Source organism: Cyprinodon tularosa, unplaced genomic scaffold, assembly GCF_016077235.1.
Source record: "Cyprinodon tularosa strain WSP-4 unplaced genomic scaffold, ASM1607723v1 ctg409, whole genome shotgun sequence".
Lineage (NCBI taxonomy): Eukaryota > Metazoa > Chordata > Actinopteri > Cyprinodontiformes > Cyprinodontidae > Cyprinodon > Cyprinodon tularosa.
In genome coordinates this window covers 155,564-177,500 of record NW_024039129.1, presented here as the reverse complement: position 1 = coordinate 177,500, position 21,937 = coordinate 155,564, and the positions used below count along the sequence as shown (strand labels likewise).

General features: G+C 38.3%; 2 protein-coding genes across 3 annotated transcripts in view; both read right to left on the bottom strand.

The window, feature by feature from the left end:
- LOC119792052 (succinate dehydrogenase [ubiquinone] iron-sulfur subunit, mitochondrial-like) overlaps positions 1 to 928 on the bottom strand; it is a 6,985-nt gene extending 6,057 nt beyond the window's left edge. The window contains exon 1 of the mRNA XM_038298504.1: positions 748 to 928. Within this exon, the coding sequence (XP_038154432.1) occupies positions 748 to 807 (60 nt within the window). The 5' untranslated portion in view covers positions 808 to 928. The remainder of the gene's footprint in view (positions 1 to 747) is intronic.
- A 9,209-nt stretch (positions 929 to 10,137) lies between these two features.
- Positions 10,138 to 21,937, bottom strand: part of tmem240a (transmembrane protein 240a) — a 29,878-nt gene continuing 18,078 nt past the window's right edge. For both annotated transcript variants that reach the window (XM_038298522.1, XM_038298521.1), the window contains exon 4: positions 10,138 to 12,142. In XM_038298522.1, the coding sequence (XP_038154450.1) occupies positions 11,988 to 12,142 (155 nt within the window). In that variant the 3' untranslated portion in view covers positions 10,138 to 11,987. The remainder of the gene's footprint in view (positions 12,143 to 21,937) is intronic.

The following is a 21,937-nucleotide window of genomic DNA, read 5'->3' as shown; positions in this document are numbered from 1 at the left end:
ACTGAGAGTCTAGTTGTGTTGTAGTTAATAGGTTGGAATTAGAATAACTTTGATGTTTATATAAAAGTAATCCCACAAAGTAAAATAATAAATTCCTAGATTTGATTAACAGTTATTTCAGGAAATAAAAAAAGAAGACAGAAGTGTTATATTAATATTAATGTTTGGATTCTTCACTAAAGCTCAATTTCCAAGTAAGGAGTCTCCCCCTAGTGGCCTTTGGGTGTACTGCCCAGAAAGAGTTACATCACAGCTTTTCTTTGGTTACCTAACTGACTTCTTCAGGACAATTGAAAATAATATTACATCAAATTCCTTATTGTTTTACTTCTTTTACGAACACAGGTTTCCATTTATGTTTTTTATAACCAATTTTAAACAAATCTATCAAACTACAGCTTCAACGAGAGGAGAATATAAACAAGTAACTTCTAATACAATTAAAAGTACCAGATAAAGATAAAAGCAGCTTTATTCGGTGTCATTCTTTGATATAACCGATCATATCAACTAATAAACCAATCTAATCAGATATTTGTTAGATATCGATGGACCTGCTGTAGTCTGACAGCAACCAGACGCCTGGTTGGGTTTGATAATTAAGATATTTTAGTGACTTTCTGTCTGACGCAAGCTATCATTGAATAAACCTGTACAACCATCAGTGAGAAACATTTCTGTCAAAGAAGAAATATGTGGTTTAATCCAAAGTAAGGTCAAATAAAGATAAAACTGCTTTGTACTCACCACCATCACACCAGAATTCCTGAAGCCCAAAACATTTCTGCTCAAGCAAACCAAGGCCATCTTTGCTAGCGGGATGGATTAACAATAATTAACAGATATAACAGTTATAACTGCTATAAGTATTTGTCCTTAGCGGCAGTGAAAGCAGCCTGTATCTGAGCTGATCGCCGAAGCCGCGCCCGCTTTGTCACGACACGTAGAGGCTACGTCACTGACGTTGCGTTCAAGTGTAGCATCTTTGCTCGGTCATCAGAACTATTCAACGCCTACTTTAGAGATATTTTATACAAAAACTATGTCCGGTGTAAGTACTTCACCAATTAACTTTGCTTACATAAACACATTCTCTCTTGCTTTAACCTTATCGCTAAGGAAGGTCTTTTTTTAATAATCTAAACCAAATTAAATTAGCTAGAATTTCCCACATAAATTGAAGGCGTCACATGAATGCGGCAATTTCACAACTCTCATTGCTGTAACGAGGGTCAGTTACATACATCTTTACATAGGCGTTCAGGACAACGTGTGATGTTATCCATGTGGGATTTATGATTCCTTGAACGTCAGTGGCCTTCATCTAGAGGTGACTCTAGTAATGGCTGCAGAAAGCAGGAATAAAATCTAAACAAACAGAAAAATAAAAGACTAAAAGCTCCTTATTCAATTCAAATTAAGTATAGTCGACAGCTTAAATTACTTTGACTAAATACATTTTGAGCCTACTATTTTTTCTGTATGTTTTGAATGGGATGTCTGTCGTTTGAATATAAAAAAAAACAATAAAAAGACTTTGATTATTATTATAAAATTACTTAGATTAAATCTAAATCTATATATTAGGTCATTGACTTTCAAAAGATTGCATCAAGTGGTTGACTTGTAACAAATTGCATTGAATCAATACCCTGCAGCCGATTGCTGTTAGTCTGAGAGTAGTAGCTGGTTAATAAGAGTCAGTGACTAATAGCAGATTGCCAGGTGTCATTTTGAGCTTAACTTAATAATTTACAGTACTGTCCTTGATTTATTCTGATTTTGACAAACTTAACTACTTTTAAAGAAACCAATAAATATTTCATCCATCAATTTTCTAACACGCTTAGTCCCAAATCCGGTCACGAGGGGTGCTGGTGCCTATCTCCAGCTGTCAATGGCAGAGAGGCAGGGTACACCCTGGACAGGTTGCCAGTCCGCCACATCTCACACCTAAGGGGACTTTAGAGAAGCCAATTAACCTAACAGTCATGTTTTTGGAGTGAGTACCCAGAGAGAACCCACATTTGCTCAGGGAGAACATGCAAACTCCATGCAGAAAGACCCGAGGCCAGGAATTGAACCCAGGACCTTCATGCTGCAAGGCAGCAGTGCTACCCATTGTTCCACAGCCTGATAAATATATCAATGTAGGATAATGTAACTGAATATAACAAGCTGAATTTGTTATTTCTTAAGGGATATAACCAATCTCCAAACCAAACCGGTCTTGTAAGGATATATAATTTCTCCCTGCTGCTTAAACCATAAGCCCCAATTTTTGGTCATTTTTTACAAACTAACAGATTCCCCGTGGTATATATTTCACAAAAATAACTGGTTATTCTATCAGAAAGTCCTGTAACATTTACCTAGCTGGACTCAGGGCAAAATGGCTTTCTGGACATGAAAGTTTGCAGACTTGTGGTTGCTGCTTGTGAGAAGCTACACGGGGAGGAATGATTTTACAAAACAAACTTTTTCGAAGATATTTAAATTTCATTAAAGTGATGATTTATGACTTATACTTGTATGAAGTAATGATCCAATGATATAAAGCCCACAAAGGTGTTAATGTTGCTTGAATTTTTTAATGATAATTTAATTTTTGTGGTATTTCTTTGGTGAGACACTTGAAACCCATCTCACTTTCACACACACACAAATCCCTCTTTAGAAACACACAAAAACACCCCCAGCAAGCTGCATTTACTGTGAATACTGCAGTTTCCTTCTGAGGATGTTTATGGCACCTATAACTTTTTTTTGAAAAGTTTAAAGGTCCTTGTGTTTTTCCCAAAGGTGTTAACTATGTGCACTTATTTTCCTTTAAAATAATCATTTCTCAACATTCTAAATCAAATGTTGCCACAATAACTCTCTCATCATGACAGAAAAAACTAATATTTATTCTTATACACATCTTCCATTTAGGTCAGTCTGTTTAATTTCAGTCTCATCTGACCAGAGCACCTTCCTCTATATGAGGTTCCATCAGGGGCGGAGCTAGATGGGGGGCCAGAGGTGCCCATGGCCACCCTTAGCCAATCATTGGCCAACCCTGTGGCAACCCCAACCATTTTTTTCGCCCTCTAATACAGACGGTGGCTGCAGTAATACTATCAAGAGGAATGTTTTTAAACTTATTAAACATTAAAATTTTTCATATATTAATGGTTACTTGACAACTAAAATGCTGTGGTTAATTATGCACATCAAAATACTAACATTAAATTTGATATATACAAAATGCATGCTCTTTTAAGACTCTAGTTTTGTGTTATATGGGGTAAAGAGAAAATTATGTACCTGCAAGTCATCAAGGAGTTTTCGTTGAAATCATAGATGAATAACTTTAATAATAACTTAGAAATCCATTTAATGTAGATATTAGTACATGTAATATTAATGTAATGCAGAACTATTTTTGATAAAAGTAGGTAAGTAACAAGGGAAAAGATGTTTGCCCCAGACATTTGTCCGCCAAACCTTTTCTTTAGACAGCATGGATGTTTAAATATATGCATCTATTTGTAATCAAAAGGCTGTATAAAGGTATAATTTGACTTTATTTAGAAAATATGAATGTTGTGCTCGTTCCTGTTGGAACAGTGTAGATGGACCCTGAGGTTCTGCCGCCTATCCGCTTTCGGCAACCCCTCAGTTTACATTGGTTATTGACTGGCCGCCCCTATTAAATTTTTTTGGCTACGCCTCTGGGTTTCATTATCATTCTCTGTACTGTCTTTGAAATATTGACCCCAGAATGTCTCTAAGCCTAACCAGATGTGGTATGCGAAGCAGATCCTCTGTTACTTTAGTATCCAATCAGATTAAAGCCTGCAGGAGGATGTGAGGTAGCAAGTTCATTCTCTTTGATGTTCTCCTGATTGCCTGCGGCAGGAAGTTGTTCCTACATGATACACTCCTGCAGGAGGGAGTTCAGCTGCTGTGCCAAGTGCATTTGATTATGTGTTGTTAAAATAATTTTTCCTTTCCAAAACATTGAAAATTGATTAAGTTAGAGCACTCCTCTCCAGTATCTGACAACAGGACTTCTAAGGAAGCATTTTTTTACTTACAGCTCAACGGTTCCCCTTTTTGTCTAACTCAGCGGACAAAATAGAATGTAATTTGGAATGGAACAAATAATACTTGACTTTGACTAGGCCATTGTAACATATTATACTGCTGTGTCAGATTTAAAGCTACAGTGTGTAATAATTACAGGCATATAAATTCAGAAATTTAATATATTATACATAACTATGTTATTTATCATCACCTATGAGCTCAGCTTTTTAACCATAACATTTGCGTTGCCTTAGAATTCGTTATTTATAATTACATAGGAGCGGGTCTCGCAGCCATGGAGGCAGACATCTTTGCGCTACGGCAGCGCAGAGGCAACAAACTAGCGATTGCGAGATCTCCCATGACGCTCGAAAATAACTACGGCAAGTTGAGAGAGATGAACTGAGACGGTACTGAACAGTAGATGGCAGTATTATGCCTGAGAAGCGTTTAGTCTGCCTGAAACCAAAGAAGAAGAAGAAGCAGGTATACTGCGCCTCGGTAACAAGAAAGGTAAACAAGGCGGCAGGCGTGAGTGACTTTGCAAACTGTTTGGCACTGTGTGGCCAAACATCAGACGAATGGAGGATCATGCCTACTCTGTATCACAACGAAAAGCGGCGGACACCGAACCCCCGTCATCTAAGAAGCGGAAACACGACGAGAATAAACGCAAGAGTGACAAGAAACGACAAAAAACACGGATCAACATTGGCACGGCATTTACACGATGGAAGTCACTGATGGAGGAAAAAGGTTTTCAAAGTGACGCTCAAGTTGCCAGTTTTCTCTTGGACAGGTAATTAATCCTATACACACAATTGTCTAATATCACTGCAGTTTTTGGAGTACAGGATGCTCAGACCTGTCTAAAACAATAACATGCTGCGTGATGATGCTGTTACTCTCCAGTATACTTATTCAGCAACGTCCCTGACGTTTCACAGGTAATGATTCAGTAATTTTCTGTAAAATAATTTTCTGGATATATACCTCGGTTACTTCTCTCCGGCTCCTTTGGAGATCTTCAAGCCTTTCCTCCTCTGCTCTCACCCCGCTGGCTCCCCTCTCTCGCCTGGCCCCAGCTGCACGCTCACCCCGGCCTCTCTGCCCTCTTCCTTTCCCTCTTCCTTGCCTTGTAACCCCCGTGCCACAAACAAGACTTGGACTCTGTAAACGGGGAATATATATTCTTCCAGCGAACACAATCTCGCTGTTAAACTAATGACTACAATTACTTCGTCTGTTTATATCACCATGCAAAGCAGCTCACCAAAACGTCACAACGACGTAGAAAAAATAACGGGTATATTTATTATCTTAAGTCTACATGAAATCTATACCCTACACAGACTAATGAAATACTATCTGTAAAATTATCTATGTAAACAAACCTCATCACTTGAGAAGGTAGGTGATGCGGACGTCGTGGAAGACATTTTGTCCCGTAACGCTCGCCGTACTGTTGGGGGGGAGAAGCGGTGGGGGGGAGACGTTCATGTTGCTGCAGTCTGCAGTCTGACCGCTAGATGTCGCTGAAAATTACACACTGTAGCTTTAAAGCCAAATTCATATTCATCCATATTCAGGAAGCCCCACAAGTGCTTCCTGAATATGGATTCATGAAAAGCATCAACATCGTTGTCTAAGGATTTAAACTTTTATTGTCAAGTAACTCAGCTAAACAAATATCACTGATATCTTATTACATGAGACTGAATACATTGAGTTAACTGTTAAGGAAAAGACTGCGTATTTATATAAATCTGTGTCCCATGTGAGGAGATGCTAAGCATTCTTTTAACATCCAGGCAATGCTGCTCTTGTTGAGTTAATTAATGGCTCAAAAGAAAGCGTCGGTCTCTAGAGACGGCTTCTCCAGCTCAGGTTGCACAGTTGTGTATATAAATCGTTCAATACTGTAGCCACATTGGTTTCCGAGTTATGCTGGTTGCTTTAATGAAAAGACGTTTCAGTACCAAGAGACACTGAACAGAGTGCTTTAGTTGGTTTGAATTGGAAGGTGTGAGGACGGATTATTTTTGCAGAATCAATACAGGTTTATGCTGTTGTTTTTTCCTTTTTAACAGATTTATTCTGTTGCTATGCATAAGCACAGCAGGTCCAGGTGAAATATCCAAAAACAAAGGGTGTTTTGATTGATTTTTAAAAATTTATACAGAAAACTGTATGTAGTGTTAGGCATCCTCAGGGGTCAAAGTAAGGATGAGTCTAACACACAGATTGGGATAAATTGGAAATGGGATTGTAGGTTAAGGTGCCACCAAACCTAAGTGCAGATGCTAACTTAATGTGATATGTATCCAAAATGTCATCTAAAAATATATTTATATTTTTTTCTGCTTATTTATTACAAATCCATCATATACAAAGGAGGTTTCCGTTTGCTTTGTTGATTAATAGACACATCATAGCTAACTTAGCCCCCCTATATATGGCAAAATTTGATGGAGGAGAGGTACATGAACCTTGATACCATAGGATTAAACCCACCTTCCAGAAAGATGCCCCTCCCCAAAAAAGGAATAAATAAAAAATAATGATGCTATAGTAAGGTTAGGTGAAAGCACAACTCATGTAATCTACATTATGCACAGAAAATGTGTTTCTTTATCATTAAAAGATTACGACCCTCTCCATGTCGTTGAGTTAAAATAATCAATCATAGCACCCAATAGGTTAGTGATTTTTAAGGATCTGTAGTTTACTGAGTAATTTTACAAATCAAGACTTTTAAATTTAGAGACGTTATTTAAAATGTGACTGAAATTTTAATCAAAGGATTTTTTTAAATGTAGAATCAGGTTTTTTGAGCATACCTGTTATAATTCAGACATATTAATTGCTTTTATTTCTGTAGAGGTGTAAGAAAGTTATTCATACTGCTACATTTCATTTTGAATATTGTCTTAAAAACTGATCAATCCAAGCTAAACCATTCTGCGCAATTGTGGTGTAAGGAAATGTATTTGTTTTGCTTGTAATTTATTTTGACACAAGCTCTTTAGTTGCTGTTTTTTTGATACCATTGGGATACCAGGGGAAATCCTTCCTCCATTGTTTTTACTCCAGTAAAGTAAAGGGACCAACAAAAAACAGTTTGCCTTGCTTCATTTTTATGTAAAACAAAAAAATAGTATTTTTACTTTCCCAGTAATTGTGACGACCTTCCTGACACTTTTGTTATCAATTTTTACTTTTACGAAAGTAACTTTTCTATTAAGGTACTTTTGCTTTTTCTTAGTTATTTTTTAGGTACCTTATTCACCCCTGCCAACACATGAAGCTGCCTGTAGCTCCACGTGTTGAAATTCAATTAAATTCACTTTTTTTTTATAGCGCCAATTCACACACATGTAATCTCAAGGCACTTTACAGTTCACAAGACCATTCGGTCAAATTTATTCAAAGTTTTCTATCTAAGAAAAACCAGTTGATTGCATCAACTCATTGATTCGAATGCAATTCCTCACACTAAGCATGCTTGTAGTGACAGTAGAGAGGAAAAACTCCCTTTTAACAGGAAGAAACCTCCAGCAGAACCAGATGATGATGAAACATGACATTTGAAAAGAGACAGTTCTTTCACTTCGTCCAAAATCAGCATGCTGGTTAAGTTCATAGCCTAGTTCATGGTGGTTAATAAGTTCAAAGAAGTACGTTTTATAGAAGCAGTGACATAGGGCAAAGGAGAGCAAGAGAATGAGAGGAATACAAGAGAGAAAATTAGAGCGAACTTAAGACTTAGATGAAAAATAGATGAGAGAAAAGAGAAAAGGGTGTAAAGACAGCAGATTTTTAAAAAAATGTCAGATTAAAGCCTAATAACTGGAATTTTAGATTTGACATTTTTTTCTAGTTTTGTAGGATCCAAAAAAACTCATCAGTAACTAAATTTTCTTCTATGTTCTTTAGTCGTGAAATTTTTTAAAAACTGTCAAAAACATCTTGTTTTCCACTTATCTGTCCAGTGTTTAAATCTTATATATGCAGGGTTGCATTGCAGGAAGCAGAGTACACCCCTTACAGGTTGTAAGTCCTTCACATGATTCTGCTGCAGGCCCTGCAGATTCCGAAACAGCTTCTTTCCCACCACCATCAGACTGCTGAATGTTGTGAAAACTCTTAATAATGAAACTGACTCCACATCAAACTGTTAATTCCAGTCCAAAATTCTGCATATTTGCACCATAAATATTTAATGCTCTGAATTTTCATATGAATGCTTTTTTTTTTTTTTCTTTTTTTGCACCATGTTTTTTTCTCCCACATTATTGACATGTGATCACTGCTGCACTTTAAGGAATTGGAAATGTTATGAGAGCTATACAAAACGAAATTTCGTTTTGTATAGACTCCGTGTACAGGTGCTGGTCATAAAATTAGAATATCATGAAAAAGTAGATTGATTTCAGTAATTCCATTTAAAAAGTGAAACTTGTATATTATATTCATACATTACATACAAACTCATATATTTCAGATGTTTATTTTGTTTAATTTTGATGATTACAAATGACAACAAATGAAAATCTCAAATTCATCATATCAGAAAATTAGAATATTACTGAAGACCAATAAAAACAAAGGATTTATAGAAATGTTGGCCAACTGAAAAGTATGAACATGAAAAGTATGAGCATGTACAGCACTCAGTATTTAGTTGGGCCTCCTTTGGCCTGTATTACTGCAGCAATGCGGCGTGGCATGGAGTCGATCAGTCTGTGGCACTGCTCAGGTGTTATGATAGCCCAGGTTGCTCTAATAGTGGCTTTTAGCTCTTCTGAATTGTTGGGTCTGGTGTATTGCATCTTCTTCTTCACAATACCCCATAGATTTTCTATGGGGTTAAGGTCAGGAGAGTTTGCTGGCCAATTAAGAACAGGGATACCATGGTCCTTCAACCAGGTACTGGTAGCTTTGGCACTGTGTGCAGGTGCCAAGTCCTGTTGGAAAATGAAATCTGCATCTCCAAAAAGTTGGTCAGCTGCAGGAAGCATGAAGTGCTCTAAAACTTCCTGGTATGTGGCTGCGTTGACCCTGGACCTCAGAAAACACAATGGACCAACACCAGCAGATGACATGGCACCCCAAACCATCACTGACTGTGGAAACTTTACACTGGACTTCAAGCAACGTGGATGAAGTGCCTCTCTTCTTTTCCTCCAGACTCTGGGACCTTGATTTCCAAAGGAAATGCAAAATTTACTTTCATCAGAGAACATGACTTTGGACCACTCACCAGCAGTCCAGTCCTGTTTCTCTTTAGCCCAGGCAAGACGCTTCTGACGCTGTCTGTGGTTCAAGAGTGGCTTGACACAAGGAATGCGACAGCAGAAACCCATGTCTTTCATACGTCTGTGTGTGGTGGTTCTTGAAGCACTCACTCCAGCTGCAGTCCACTCTTTGTGAATCTCCCCCACATTTTTGAATGGGTTTTGTTTCACAATCCTCTCCAGGGTGCGGTTATCTCTCTTGCTTGTACACTTTTTTCGACCACATCTTTTCCTTCCCTTCGCCTCTCTATTAATGTGCTTGGACACTGAGCTCTGTGAACAGCCAGCCTCTTTAGCGATGACCTTTTGTGTCTTGCCCTCCTTGTGCAAGGTGTTGATGGTCGTCTTTTGGACAACTGTCAAGTCAGCAGTCTTCCCCATGATTGTGTAGCCTATAGAACTAGACTGAAAGACCATTTAAAGGCTTTTGCAGGTGGTTTGAGTTAATTAGCTGATTAGAGTGTGGCACCAGGGGCCATCAATTTTGAACCTTTTCACAATATTCTAATTTTCTGATATGATGAATTTGAGATTTTCATTTGTTGTCATTTGTAATCATCAAAATTAAACAAAATAAACATCTGAAATATATGAGTTTGTATGTAATGTATGAATATAATATACAAGTTTCACTTTTTAAATGGAATTACTGAAATCAATCTACTTTTTCATGATATTCTAATTTTATGACCAGCACCTGTATACAAAACGACAATAAAGGTTGTCTAAGTCATACAGCTGGAATAACACAATCAAACATCAGGGGTCACTGTTGTGCTTCAATGGCACTTTTAATAAAACAGACATTTCATCCTCACAACAGCAATGTCTGGACAGAGAGGGGGAGGGCAGCAAGGAGGGGGCGACTGGGCGAGGGTTCCCTCTGCTGATAGGCTGGTTGTTCCTGGTGAGTGACTCGATTGGATAAAGAAAACTCAATTTGAAAACATGACCCCATAAAAAACTAATAGTATATGTTTTTGCTATAGGATTAACTTGAACTTTACAACACTTTATAATGTTGCAATTGTAAACTTTAATGATTTTACTGGGATGTTTTTGTGTTTGTGTGATTAAGCACAATAAAACAGGAGATCTCTACATGCATAACTGAGGGACCAGTATGCCCCTCCCCTTAAATTGGGTGTTCAACGTTAGTCCTCGCAGACTTTTAGATGATCCCTTGTCCAACACACCTGAATCAAATGGCTGAATCAGCTCAGTATGCAGTTACGCTCTCTGCTAATGATCTGGTTGTTTGACACAGGTGTGTTACTGCAAAAAATTCTCTAAAAGTTGCAGGACTGCTCTAAAACATATTATCAAAACTTTGACATAAAATGGAAGCACATTCATGTGTCAAAGGGACCTAGTCAAACCCTAGACCTATATTCAATTGGAAAATGAAAAAGCGATATTCATAGATGGTCTCATAAAAAATTCAGTCCCCATATTTGCAAAGCTGATAATAAAAAATATTAAACCAGATGAAAGCTAAGTACCCGTCCTTTGTTCTTACTGCAGGTCATTCCTCTGTCACAAGAATTTTGACAGATTTTACAGAGAAAGAATAAAAAAAAAACCTTTGCAAACCATGGGTAATCTTTCTTTCTACTTCACAATTGTGTTGGTATATCACATAAAATCCCAGCAAATTACATTAAAGTTTGTTGTAATGTAATAAAAGGTGTAAAAAACTTAAGAGGTGAGAATACTTTTGCAGATCCGTGTATAAGTTGACTGAGTTTTCATTTATGTTTGGCGTTTATGTCTTAACGAGTGTCAACTGAATGAATGAGAATTTAGCAGAGGGAAATCTGACCGCAGCCACACACCCCCTCCTCCCTCTCATATTATTTACAGGAAAAATTAATACATTCAGTTATTTCACTAGGTAACAAAGCTAATTAATCAGTGTTTTTAGCAGAAATCAAATTTTTTCACATCCCGTTTTCACACAGCCTCCCTTTCCTTTATCTTTTTTCATCTAAGTTTTACTCAAACTGACTTTGTTCAGTTTTTCTACCAAGAAGCGACTCACACAAAAATCTCCCAACCGGACACACCCCTGTCTGTTAAATCCCCTTATTTTTACCTATTTACAGAAGCAGCAGTCTAACCGTCACAAAAAACCCACCCACCCACCTGTTGCATTCGCCCCACCCTACAACAATAAAGTCCAACCTGAAAGAAGGAAAAAAAATACCCCATCTCACCCCCCATACATTTTTACCCTGTTCTAAAAGAGCATGCCAAGTTTAACAATGAACACAGAAAATGTCTCTATACAGAAAAAACACTCTTAAAATTGTTTTCTTCCTCCCACAGTGGTGGACACAGACTTAAGACAAGGTTTTTTTAGTGGGAAGAAAGAAAAATCTCATTCCGGGAATTTTTTTTAAGTGCTGAGACAGGTTTAGGATCAAAAGAAAGTCCTGTTCAGAGGCTGAAAGAGGGCCACGCTATGAACAGAGGGAGGGCAGTTTTACAGGCCTCTGAGGCAACGTTTGGCCGGGGGAACGAGTGAAGGTGTTTTAGAAGGTACAAGGTGGTTTAAGGGGGGAAAGTCTAAGTTTTAATTCTCATTTCCTTTCGTTTTTAAATCGATTTTTAGAGTCAGAGGTGTCGAGGGCTTGGGTGGCCGTTGTGGTAGAGCTTCTGCTTGATGTGGACCATGTTACCGCTGGAGTCCTCCAGCTGTCTGAGCTGGGCTCGGCGACGGAGGTCTCTGAGGTTGCAGAACTGGGGCAACCATGACCAGGATGGAGTATCTGAAGGGAGGAGACCAGAAAACACATTAATAAGCATCAATTCATGAAATAACTTGTTTTTACCCCAGAATCGCAGAGTTATATTTTGCATCTCCTTACGAGTGATGGTTTTGATCATCGTTTTGGCTTTTGCAGCCTTTACAATAAAGAGAAGAAGCTAAAACATGTCTTCAAACACCATCATCTATATTTGTTTGTTGTGTGAAAAGGTAATCCCTTCTTTGATCACTTATGAAAAGAGTCTGAGCCAATCATTTAGCTACACATCAAAAAGTTACACAGGGATGTAAGAAATCTGTGATAGAAAAGGACTTTTCTGTTGACTGCCTGGAAAAGAAAAATACTTCAAATGTGACCATAAAGCGCCAACAATTATTTTCAATTAATTTCTGTTTATTTACAAGGTGCCAATTCAGAACATGTCATGTTAAGACAATCTGAATGGTCTACTGCCTCGACCAACACTCATAGACTATTAATAAGAGACCAGCCATAACTCTGAGGAATAAGGTCCATTAAAATGGAAGACATGTTAAAGACATGTCCCAACATGTCATACTTTTCACTCTGGTTAGACAAGGAGAAAGAGACACAACAGACGATAACAGGAAGGATAAAGGGAGGACAGCTTTTGGACATCATACACCTGAGGTTTAAACTGGTTTATCTTAAGTTACTGAGTCAGCTTTAGGTAATGGCAAGCAGCAAAGGAGGAGATTTTCTTTTAAATTTAGGAAAAACAATGGCCAAGATTCTGGACTGGATAAGTGTGGGTTTCCCTCACCAGATCAAAGGGGAATTCCTGCTTCAAGTGAGAAGTTCAAGACAGATGTCCTGCATAATTCTGAGATTACTGACCAGCCTACTCTCTCCTATGGTTCTGATATCTAGATCGTGATTGTAGGGTTGTAGCCAAGACCACAATAAGTCCAAAATGTATCGAGACAAGGCCAGGACCTTTAGAAGCTAAGACCAAGACAAGAATATAACCTTTAGAAGCCAAGACCCAGAACTTATATAGTCTTGGTCTTGGCCTCTAAAGGTCTTGGCATTGTCTTGGTACTCATCGGTCTTGGGTGGTGTGGTCTTGACTCTGTTTAAAGTTTTAGTCAACTTAAACTTAAACTGTTCTTCTTTTTTTATATTCTGGTCATGAATAGACATTAATAGTTTGTTTAAAGGTGACATTTTCAAGGGGGATTGTTAGGATAATTATCATTGATGATTTGTGAAGTTTATTACACTTTAATATTAGCTGCCTGTTGCATGTAAGAACTGATGTTTTCCCAAGTAGTTCATCTAATTAAGACAGTTCCTCTGTCCGGATCCACAGTTATAATCTTCATTCTGTACATGGCAGGGATTTGGGAATGGAATGAGAGCGGTGTCCTTCAGCTAAGCACAAAGTGTAATATTTTGATAAGGCTGGAGCCATGGATTTCTACTCATCTGCAAACGTGTATGATGTAACGATGTGATGAGGTGGCAGACTGAGGTATAAAATGCTTCTCTACCTGTTTGTCAGGGCTACTTCCCGTGAAGTGAGCCCGGCTGGTAAGCAGCTGCTTTCTGTAACCCTAAGCAACTTCTCTGATCTGAGTCAAGATTACAATTTTTATCAAAATCTGTTTTCATATCTCATGGTTATTTAATACATATACGTTATGAAGTGTTATTTATACATACTTCATAACCTATATGTATATATCTGCTTGTATACATCCTATATACATCCCCAGTCGGCCTCGGCAGATGGTCGCTCACACTGAGCCTGGTTCTACTGGCGGTTTCCTCCTGTTAAAAGGGAGTTTTTCCTCTCCACTGTCGCTACAAGCATGCTTGGTGTGAGGGATTGCATTTGAGTCAATGAGTCGATGCAATAAACTGGTTTTTCTTAGATAGAAAAATCTGAATCAATTTGACTGTGTGATCTGGTTGAATTGTAAAGTGCCTTGAGATGACTGATATACGAGCAACTGAAATTTGCTTTTTCCATAGGATGGTTAGGTACTTCCTGACAGTAGGGACTGTAAAGTTGATCTCTAATCTCTCAGAGAGAGAGGGAGGGATGATAAGCAGCAAAGGTCTCTGGGTCAAGAACCAAGGAAGACTACATCCAGGACTGAAGCCTCTGTAGACATGTTGAGGGCTCTATCCTCGCCATGTGCCACGCTCAGGAGTTCATCTTTTTTCTCACTTCATTATTAGATGTAAATAAAACGGTAAGTTCTAAGCTTTTGCTGCACCCAGAGAGTAAGAGACACTGTTTTGTAGAGCAAAAAGACAGAGGGATAAAAAGACTGCCAATATCAAATAAATTGCCAACTGGCCTTGACCTTTCCCATCACTTTTTATAATATAAGCAGCCCTTTTCAAACTAAAGCGAAGATATCTCCCCCTTTCTGATCCATTAACCATCAAACTATGTAGTGTTTGTGGGGGGTGCAATATAGGGCGGGTGAGGAGGCAGAGCATAGATTCATGCTTGTCAGGTTATAAACTGGAGCCGGTGAGGCAAAGGGAGTTCTGTAGAGACGACGGAGAGCCCCAGACAGCAAGTCTGGTAAAAAATGGCTGTGCCTGAGGATGTGCAAGAGAGGGGTGGGGTGGTAGGGGTGTTGCCAGCAAGAGAAGGGGTGAGGAGGAAAAGACAGAGAGACAAAGAGAGAGAGGAGAGGGAAGTTATTTATAGCTGTGAATGGTGTGCTGTCCACAAGGACTGCTCTGAAGGGTATCCAAAGGAAAGGGGGCAACATAGGCAGGTTTTTCTCATTTCAATAAAAGGATGAAGTCCGGAGGAATAATAATGCAAGAAAGGAAAGGCAGAGCAAAGATGCAATTGTTCTGCTGCTTTAGAGCACGGAGGTGGGGGACGTTAATGCCAAGAGCCGAGTCATCATATTCTCTCCTTTTTCGAGTCGTTTCCATTCCCATGTGTCTCTCCAAAAGAGCATCTGGCATCAGATATTAACGGCAAACTGGCGATAAGGGGGGAAAAATGTTGCAGCAGGAGGCATTGTTAGGGAAATGGCCCAGGAGTAGATTCAATAAATGAGCAAAGAGGGAGGAGTTTGAGATGGAAAAAAAAAATGGAAATCATTGTGCATTTCAATGCACTGTGTATATGTGTGTGTGTTCCTCACTTGTAATTCCAGCTGCTCTCCTGTTCTATTTATAGCACCACATACGAGAAAGCGTGTGTGTAGGTGTGTGTTTATGTGTGTATGGTGGTGGAGATTTGACATCATCTTCATCCTTCCTCCTCACACACTCTCTTCTATTCCTTCACTCTCATCTTCTCTCCTCATCTCAGGGAGGCTAAAAGTGTCTGACCTTATAGCACTAAAGTCACAGCAACACGCACCAACAAACACATACATAGACTCGGAAAGCAAGGGGCTTTCCTTCCCAGTACAAAAAAATTAAGCTTTAAGTCTTTTAAGCTTCAAAAGTAATGAAACTTTATTTTACAGTGACACCACCTCTGCTCCCAATATGAATGATTAGTATCCATGATAGGATGGTTAGAAAAAAAAACTATTTGAATGAGGTTCTTAGTGAAATCTAATCGGCTCAAATACTAAATAGAATAGAATTCAACTTTATTGTCATTCCACTGTCACAAGTATAGAGCAACAATATGAATTTTCTACATTTAACCCATCCCCTCGGGGAGCAGTCGGCTGCCAGTGTGCGGCGCCCGGCGAGCAGTGTGGGGTTAAGGGTTTTGCTCAGGCACCCAGAGTGGTAGTGGGGGATCAAACTCACAACCTCAGGATTCAAAGCCCTATGCTGACCACTAGGCCGCCACTAGTGGCCTACATTATTTAAATGTAAATAAAATAAATATAAAAATTAACTTTTTCAAAATTTTTGTTTTGCAAATTGAAGTTTTGCAGATCACATTGGCTGGATCAAATCCTAAACTGGCCACTAAACACTAACTCTAAGCACTTTTGCGCTTTCAACCCCAGGGTCTGGCCTGCCATGTTATAGACAGTCCCAAAGCTAGTGGGTAGGGTGAGTTGACCATTCGGCCCTTAAAAAGCGATTTTGCAATAGTGCAGGCTTACTGGAATTTGGCAGTGGGTGTAACTGGGACCTAATGGCCGAGGAAACACGTGCATCCAAATTTAAGTTCCGCTGGTTTGCTGACTATTTGTCACACTAAGAGAAATTACAAGTTAGGAATATGAAAAAAAACTAACTCATTCCAAAGGGGAAGGTCCTCTTTGAAATAGTTTTATTTGACCGTATACATTTGTTTTACAAAAGGCGCAAATGTTTAATGTTATTTCACCCTACAGCCACGCACATGGGGCATCACTGTGTCTCCATAGCAACGACTGGTTTCCTTTTCCCTTGGAGGGAAGAGGCCGTCCCTTTCTCGTTTATACCCCATCCCCCACCACCACGACCTTCAATCAAGGCGCCTTATACAGCTGCAAGTGTGACTTCATTGGGAGTGACACTGGGTACTTTAGGGGTTAGTGGTTAGGGGGAAAGGATAAGGAAAGCAGTCGTTCCTATGGCAACACAGTGACGCTGCATGAGTGTGGCTGCAGCTCTATGACGCAGGTTAACATAACATCTCATTTTGACCCTTTTCTAAAAGTAAATGTGTGCAGTCTATTGTGGGCTATTACAAAGAGGTCCTCCCCTTTAGGAATTAATGGACGTCTTTTTAATTTTTTTTAACTTGTGATTTTCTGCCATTGTGAGAAAGATGCAGCAAACCGGTGGAACTTACATTTAAATACAGGTGTTTCCTCCACCAGCAGGCTGCTGTTACACCTGCTGCCAAATTCCAGTGAGTCTGCACTGATGCACGGTCCACTCGCTCTACCCACTATATGGTTTGGGACGGTCCTTAATGTGGCGTACCCTCCTCAGGGATGCCCAAAAAGAGGGTTAGTGCTCAAAATTGGTGTTTAGGGGCTACTTTGGGATTGGGCTACGCACACTCAGTATTTAAGGGCTGAATGATCCACTCGCCCCACCTACTGTGTGGTTTGGGATGGCACTTAATTTGGCGGACTCTCTGCAGGGACGTGCAAACAGTGTTAGTGCCATTCTCTTCACTACTGGGGCCGGGCTTACCGGTGGAGAGAGGAGCAAAAAGTATTTCTATTAGCATGGATATTAGCAAAAATATTGTATTGGTCAATGTACATGTCAAGAGCAAGTGTTTTGAATTAGGCTTGAATTAGGCTAAGTAAGGAGAATACGAGCTGTGAAACGCAATTGAGAAATAGGGCAGTTTGTAAAACTCAATATGAAAAACAGATATAAAAAAAATCTAAAATATAAAACCTGTAAAAGAAAATAAAAAAATATGAAAATATACAATCTGAAGAATTATTTTAAAATACAATCTAAAAAATAAAATACATAAAAAAATTACAAATAAATAATAAAAAATTAAAATAAAGAGATCTCAAAAAACAGCAAAGTTACACTCAAAACGTTTTTTTGATTAAAACTTTTTTCAAGTTTAATTTCTAGACTCCAAAGTCAATTTACAAAATGTCTTCTTGGCTTGCAACAATAATAGAACAAAAATTTAAAAGCTTTCCGCCAGTAAAGTATTTAAAAGATCAGTTATAAGCCAAAAAAATATGATGACAGAATCTCTACTTCTAAACCATTGTGATGTGTGTACATCCTTCCTGTTTTTCATGTGTTTTTTTCCACTTTGGCTGAATGTTCACCCATAAAGCATCATGTCTTTGGCTTAATATGTCGCATGCTTAAATAAGACAGAGAAAGCTAGGAGGACTAAAGATCTACAGACAATCTTACAATCATAGCAGTAAGGAGGAAAAACTTCTAACACAAGGTTTTTGATCTTCAATTGATTAAAATGAGTAATTGTCAGAAAAGGGCTTTTTAGCTGTTATAATTATATATTAATACAATAAGAATAATTATTATTCTTATTACTACTACTATTATTATTACAAATAACTTGAAATACTCAACTTAGAGCTAAATGCTAGTTTAAAATTAAACAATGTATTTTTGGATTCAGTTAAAAGAAACGATACTAACTGTGAATTAATTGTATTTTAGATTTAAGCAGACACAAACATTATTCCTACAGAATACAAATAAAAAGGAAAACTTATAAAGAATTTCATGAACTCTGAAAAAATATAGATCAAAACCAACTAAAAGTATTACACTTGTGAAAGGTTTCTTCAAAGCCAAATTTCATTTGCAGCACAATGCCTCAAAGCATGAACTGTTAATCTGATGATTTCCTCATCCTGCCTGAGGAGCTCCCAGTTTCCAGGTCACGTATCACCTACTTTATTCTTAAAACTATAGATCTAGGCCAACGCCACAAGGCAGGCATGTCCCGAAAAACAGTGATTTACAGAGAAAGGGAGACAACAGTATCTCCCAGGTTCTGTTTTTAAATCTGGCTGGACAGTTTGAATTAATACCAAAGGGTTCATTCATGAGAGAAATCAGACCTTTATCCACAGTAACACAAGATGCTAAAGCCCTTTTAGAAGAGAGCGACAGACACAGATCAGTCTTGTGTGTGTTCATTGGTTGATGTAACAGAGATTATTATGTTTAATGACTGATTAGCCTTTTATTTCCTCTCTTGAGTCTACCAGACAACAGCTCATGCTGCAGAATACATACGGCGGCGATGAGCTGTACACCACATGTTCTGTCTCATTACATTCATCTCCTTTTTTTTTTCTTTACGGCACGTATCCTTTATTTGTCAGGGGGAGAGATGAAATGATAAATGACAGATATATTTCCCAGAGAGCGTGCAGGGGAAAAGCAGGAAATTAAGAAGCAACTATCAGCACAAGTTGGATTTTGAAACACAGAGTCCGGAAATGAGGCATTCAGAAAGGAGCATCAGATGGTGAGAGTGAAACATCTCAATCGTTTTGACGCAAACCTGGCTTGAAGCGGAAATCTGTAGCTAAAATCGATATGAGCCCCACTACTGTAACTAATGGAAGTATGACAGTGCTAAGCAGGATTTCCGGGAAATGAAACTACTCAGGCTGAATTCATTCTCAAACAGCCTTATTTTTCACCAATGTAGCAAAAAATAAATAAATAAAAAAATTTTTAAATGCTTATTTCTTCAGGTTTATTAAATTAAATTCCCAAAGGTAACACAGTCAGCTGGACAGACATTTTAGAATCAGTTAAAAACTAAGCAAATATTTTAAAGTAATATTTGAGTTCCTTAAAGGAACAATATGAGGAGCAGACACTTCCACTCCATGCAGCATCACATCCACCTAAAGGTTTTTACTTATTTGAAGATATCTAACCAGGATCCTGGAAGATAAACCTCTCTGGTTTTTATCATAAATAGAGTCAAGATTGTATAAGCAGTTCTGATGTTTTCTATTATTAAATCACATAAAACACATTCTTTAAAAAACAATGCATGCATGATCATGTTTACTTTTTATACAAGCCATGTTTTTACAGCTCAGTTGAGCCAAGAAAGTTCCTGTAGAACCGGATCTCTGGTGAGCAACAAACCCTGATGTATGGTTTGTGAGTTGCAGCGTTAGCAATATGACAAGGAAGGACATTTGCTAACAGCAGTGTAACTATTTCAGATGATTAAGACATTTTTCATGTGGCTTGTCTCGGCTGAATTCATGTGGAAAAGATACTGCCTCTTGACAGATTACTTTAATTGACTGGTATTGATCCTGCATCATACTAGCCGCCTCATAGATCGCCCGCCTGGTTTTTAAAAAGGCTTCCTGAGCTTGTTAGTGGGTAATAAACTTCACAGGCAAACAGAGTGCGGATTGTCGCTTTTAGTTCAGAGATTCATTTAAGAAGAGATACCACATATATATTTGCTTCCAGGGGGTTTAAAGCACATAGAAAAAAATACACAAATAAAAACTGATTGTTTGTGTTAGATACAACATCTGGATTTTTCCTACTTTGATTAGTCCTAGAAATAAGAATATAAACTGCACATCGGAAAAGAAACAACAAAAAAACAGTATAAAATTCTGAACTAAGTAAGGACCCATAGGGCATGTTTACTGTCATGGCGAGTGGTTCATACCCCCCAAGACTGCAGAAGAATTCTGGGATTCAATCTCAATCAAATAGGTGTGTAAATCAAAGCTCGGTTTAGTCTGTATATTTTGCACCAGTATACCTGTTTTAATATTGTAGTTAAAGAATATGCCAGCTTGACTAACACTTAATAGGATCCTGGTAAAGATAAGTAATTAAATTTTTACTGCACCAAACAAATGCACTGAAAGGTTTCCACAAATAGAAACAGAATTTGCTGCATTTATTGACCTGTTCAAAAAGTCCATCTGAAATATTTAAATAGAAGATAATTACTTCATTTTTTTATCCAGAATAACCAGCTAAAACCAAGAAAGTTTAATCTAATTTTATTTATAAATTATTCCCCAAAGGGACATAGTCACATTATATGACAATGTTCAATTGAATGTCCAATAGCTCACTATGGTTACATACAAAGTTTTTCTGAAAGATTAACACATCTTACTGACGTATTATGTGTTAGTTTTGTGTGTTGTGTTTAATCCTGGGTTTCTGCTTAATCTGTTATTAAATAAAGCCCTTCCTGAGTATTTACAATAACAAAACAGACACAATACTGCACATTTGCACAGGGGGTAAACAGGGAAGTAATGGCTCAGCCAGTGAGCAAAACCCAGTGAAGTTGAGAACACTATAGCCCCATTTACACTACCTTTTTGAAACCGTGCAGCTATCGGTCCGAGCACAGTAACTGAGATAGCAGTTGAGTGTAAATGGAAGCAAAACTGAACCGGACTGTGCCAGACACAGAGCCACGCTAAACTGGTACTAGTTCATCAGTAGGGCTCGGCGCGGTTCAGTTCTGGCTCAGTTCTCAGATGGCAAAGAGCGCATGAGCAGACCACGTCATCTCCTTACAGTAATCATGAAATTTCAGACATTCACAAAAATACAAGCTTCGCTACCGTGCCACACGATTTCCAGTGATGATTCTGCTAACAGCGTGATGAGCCTCAACGTCAGTCATTGCTTCCTGCGTCTGTAAGACCTGATTAGGCTATCTTTTATTGTATCTACTTTCCAAAGGCCAAATCTGTCAAGTAAATTCACCAAACAACGCAAACAATGACTTATCACAATTATAACCAAACTTCCTGAATATTTTCGGGGCGGCACCATGTTGTGACCGTCGGACACAGAGTCAGAATTTTTTTGAGAGTCACAATGACGGTTGCAAAACCTTTGCGAGGGGGGCGTGGTCGCGCACAGAGACATATTTGATGGTTGCAGAGGCTATGCGTCAGAAGCAAAATTGGCCTTAAGGATTCACTAGAGCTTAGAGTTGTAAAAGGTTTTTTTTTTATTAATATCTGTTGGTCTTTGATGACATCAACCTGTCACTTTACTGCTTGTTTTGGTTCTATTAAGTAGCTTTGCCTGTTGTGACCCTCTGGTTGTATGGCAGTTCTGTGGTACTGCCAGCAGATGGCGCATACATCTTTTTATGTCAGCTAATTTCACCCTGTGCTGGGATTCTATTTAGGCTCAAAAAGGACTATCTATACACTATCAGGACGTACACCAAGTGTATATCAACTGATTTTATATGTTTTTTGGTCTATTAGCGAATCTTTAAGTTGATTAGTCCTAATAGAATACAATAAAATCTTTATTGCCCAGTAACTAATATTTCTGTTACTAATGTAAACTTGAAAATAGTATAAGGGTGTGGGGTTTGTCATTTTATGAACTAAGAATGCT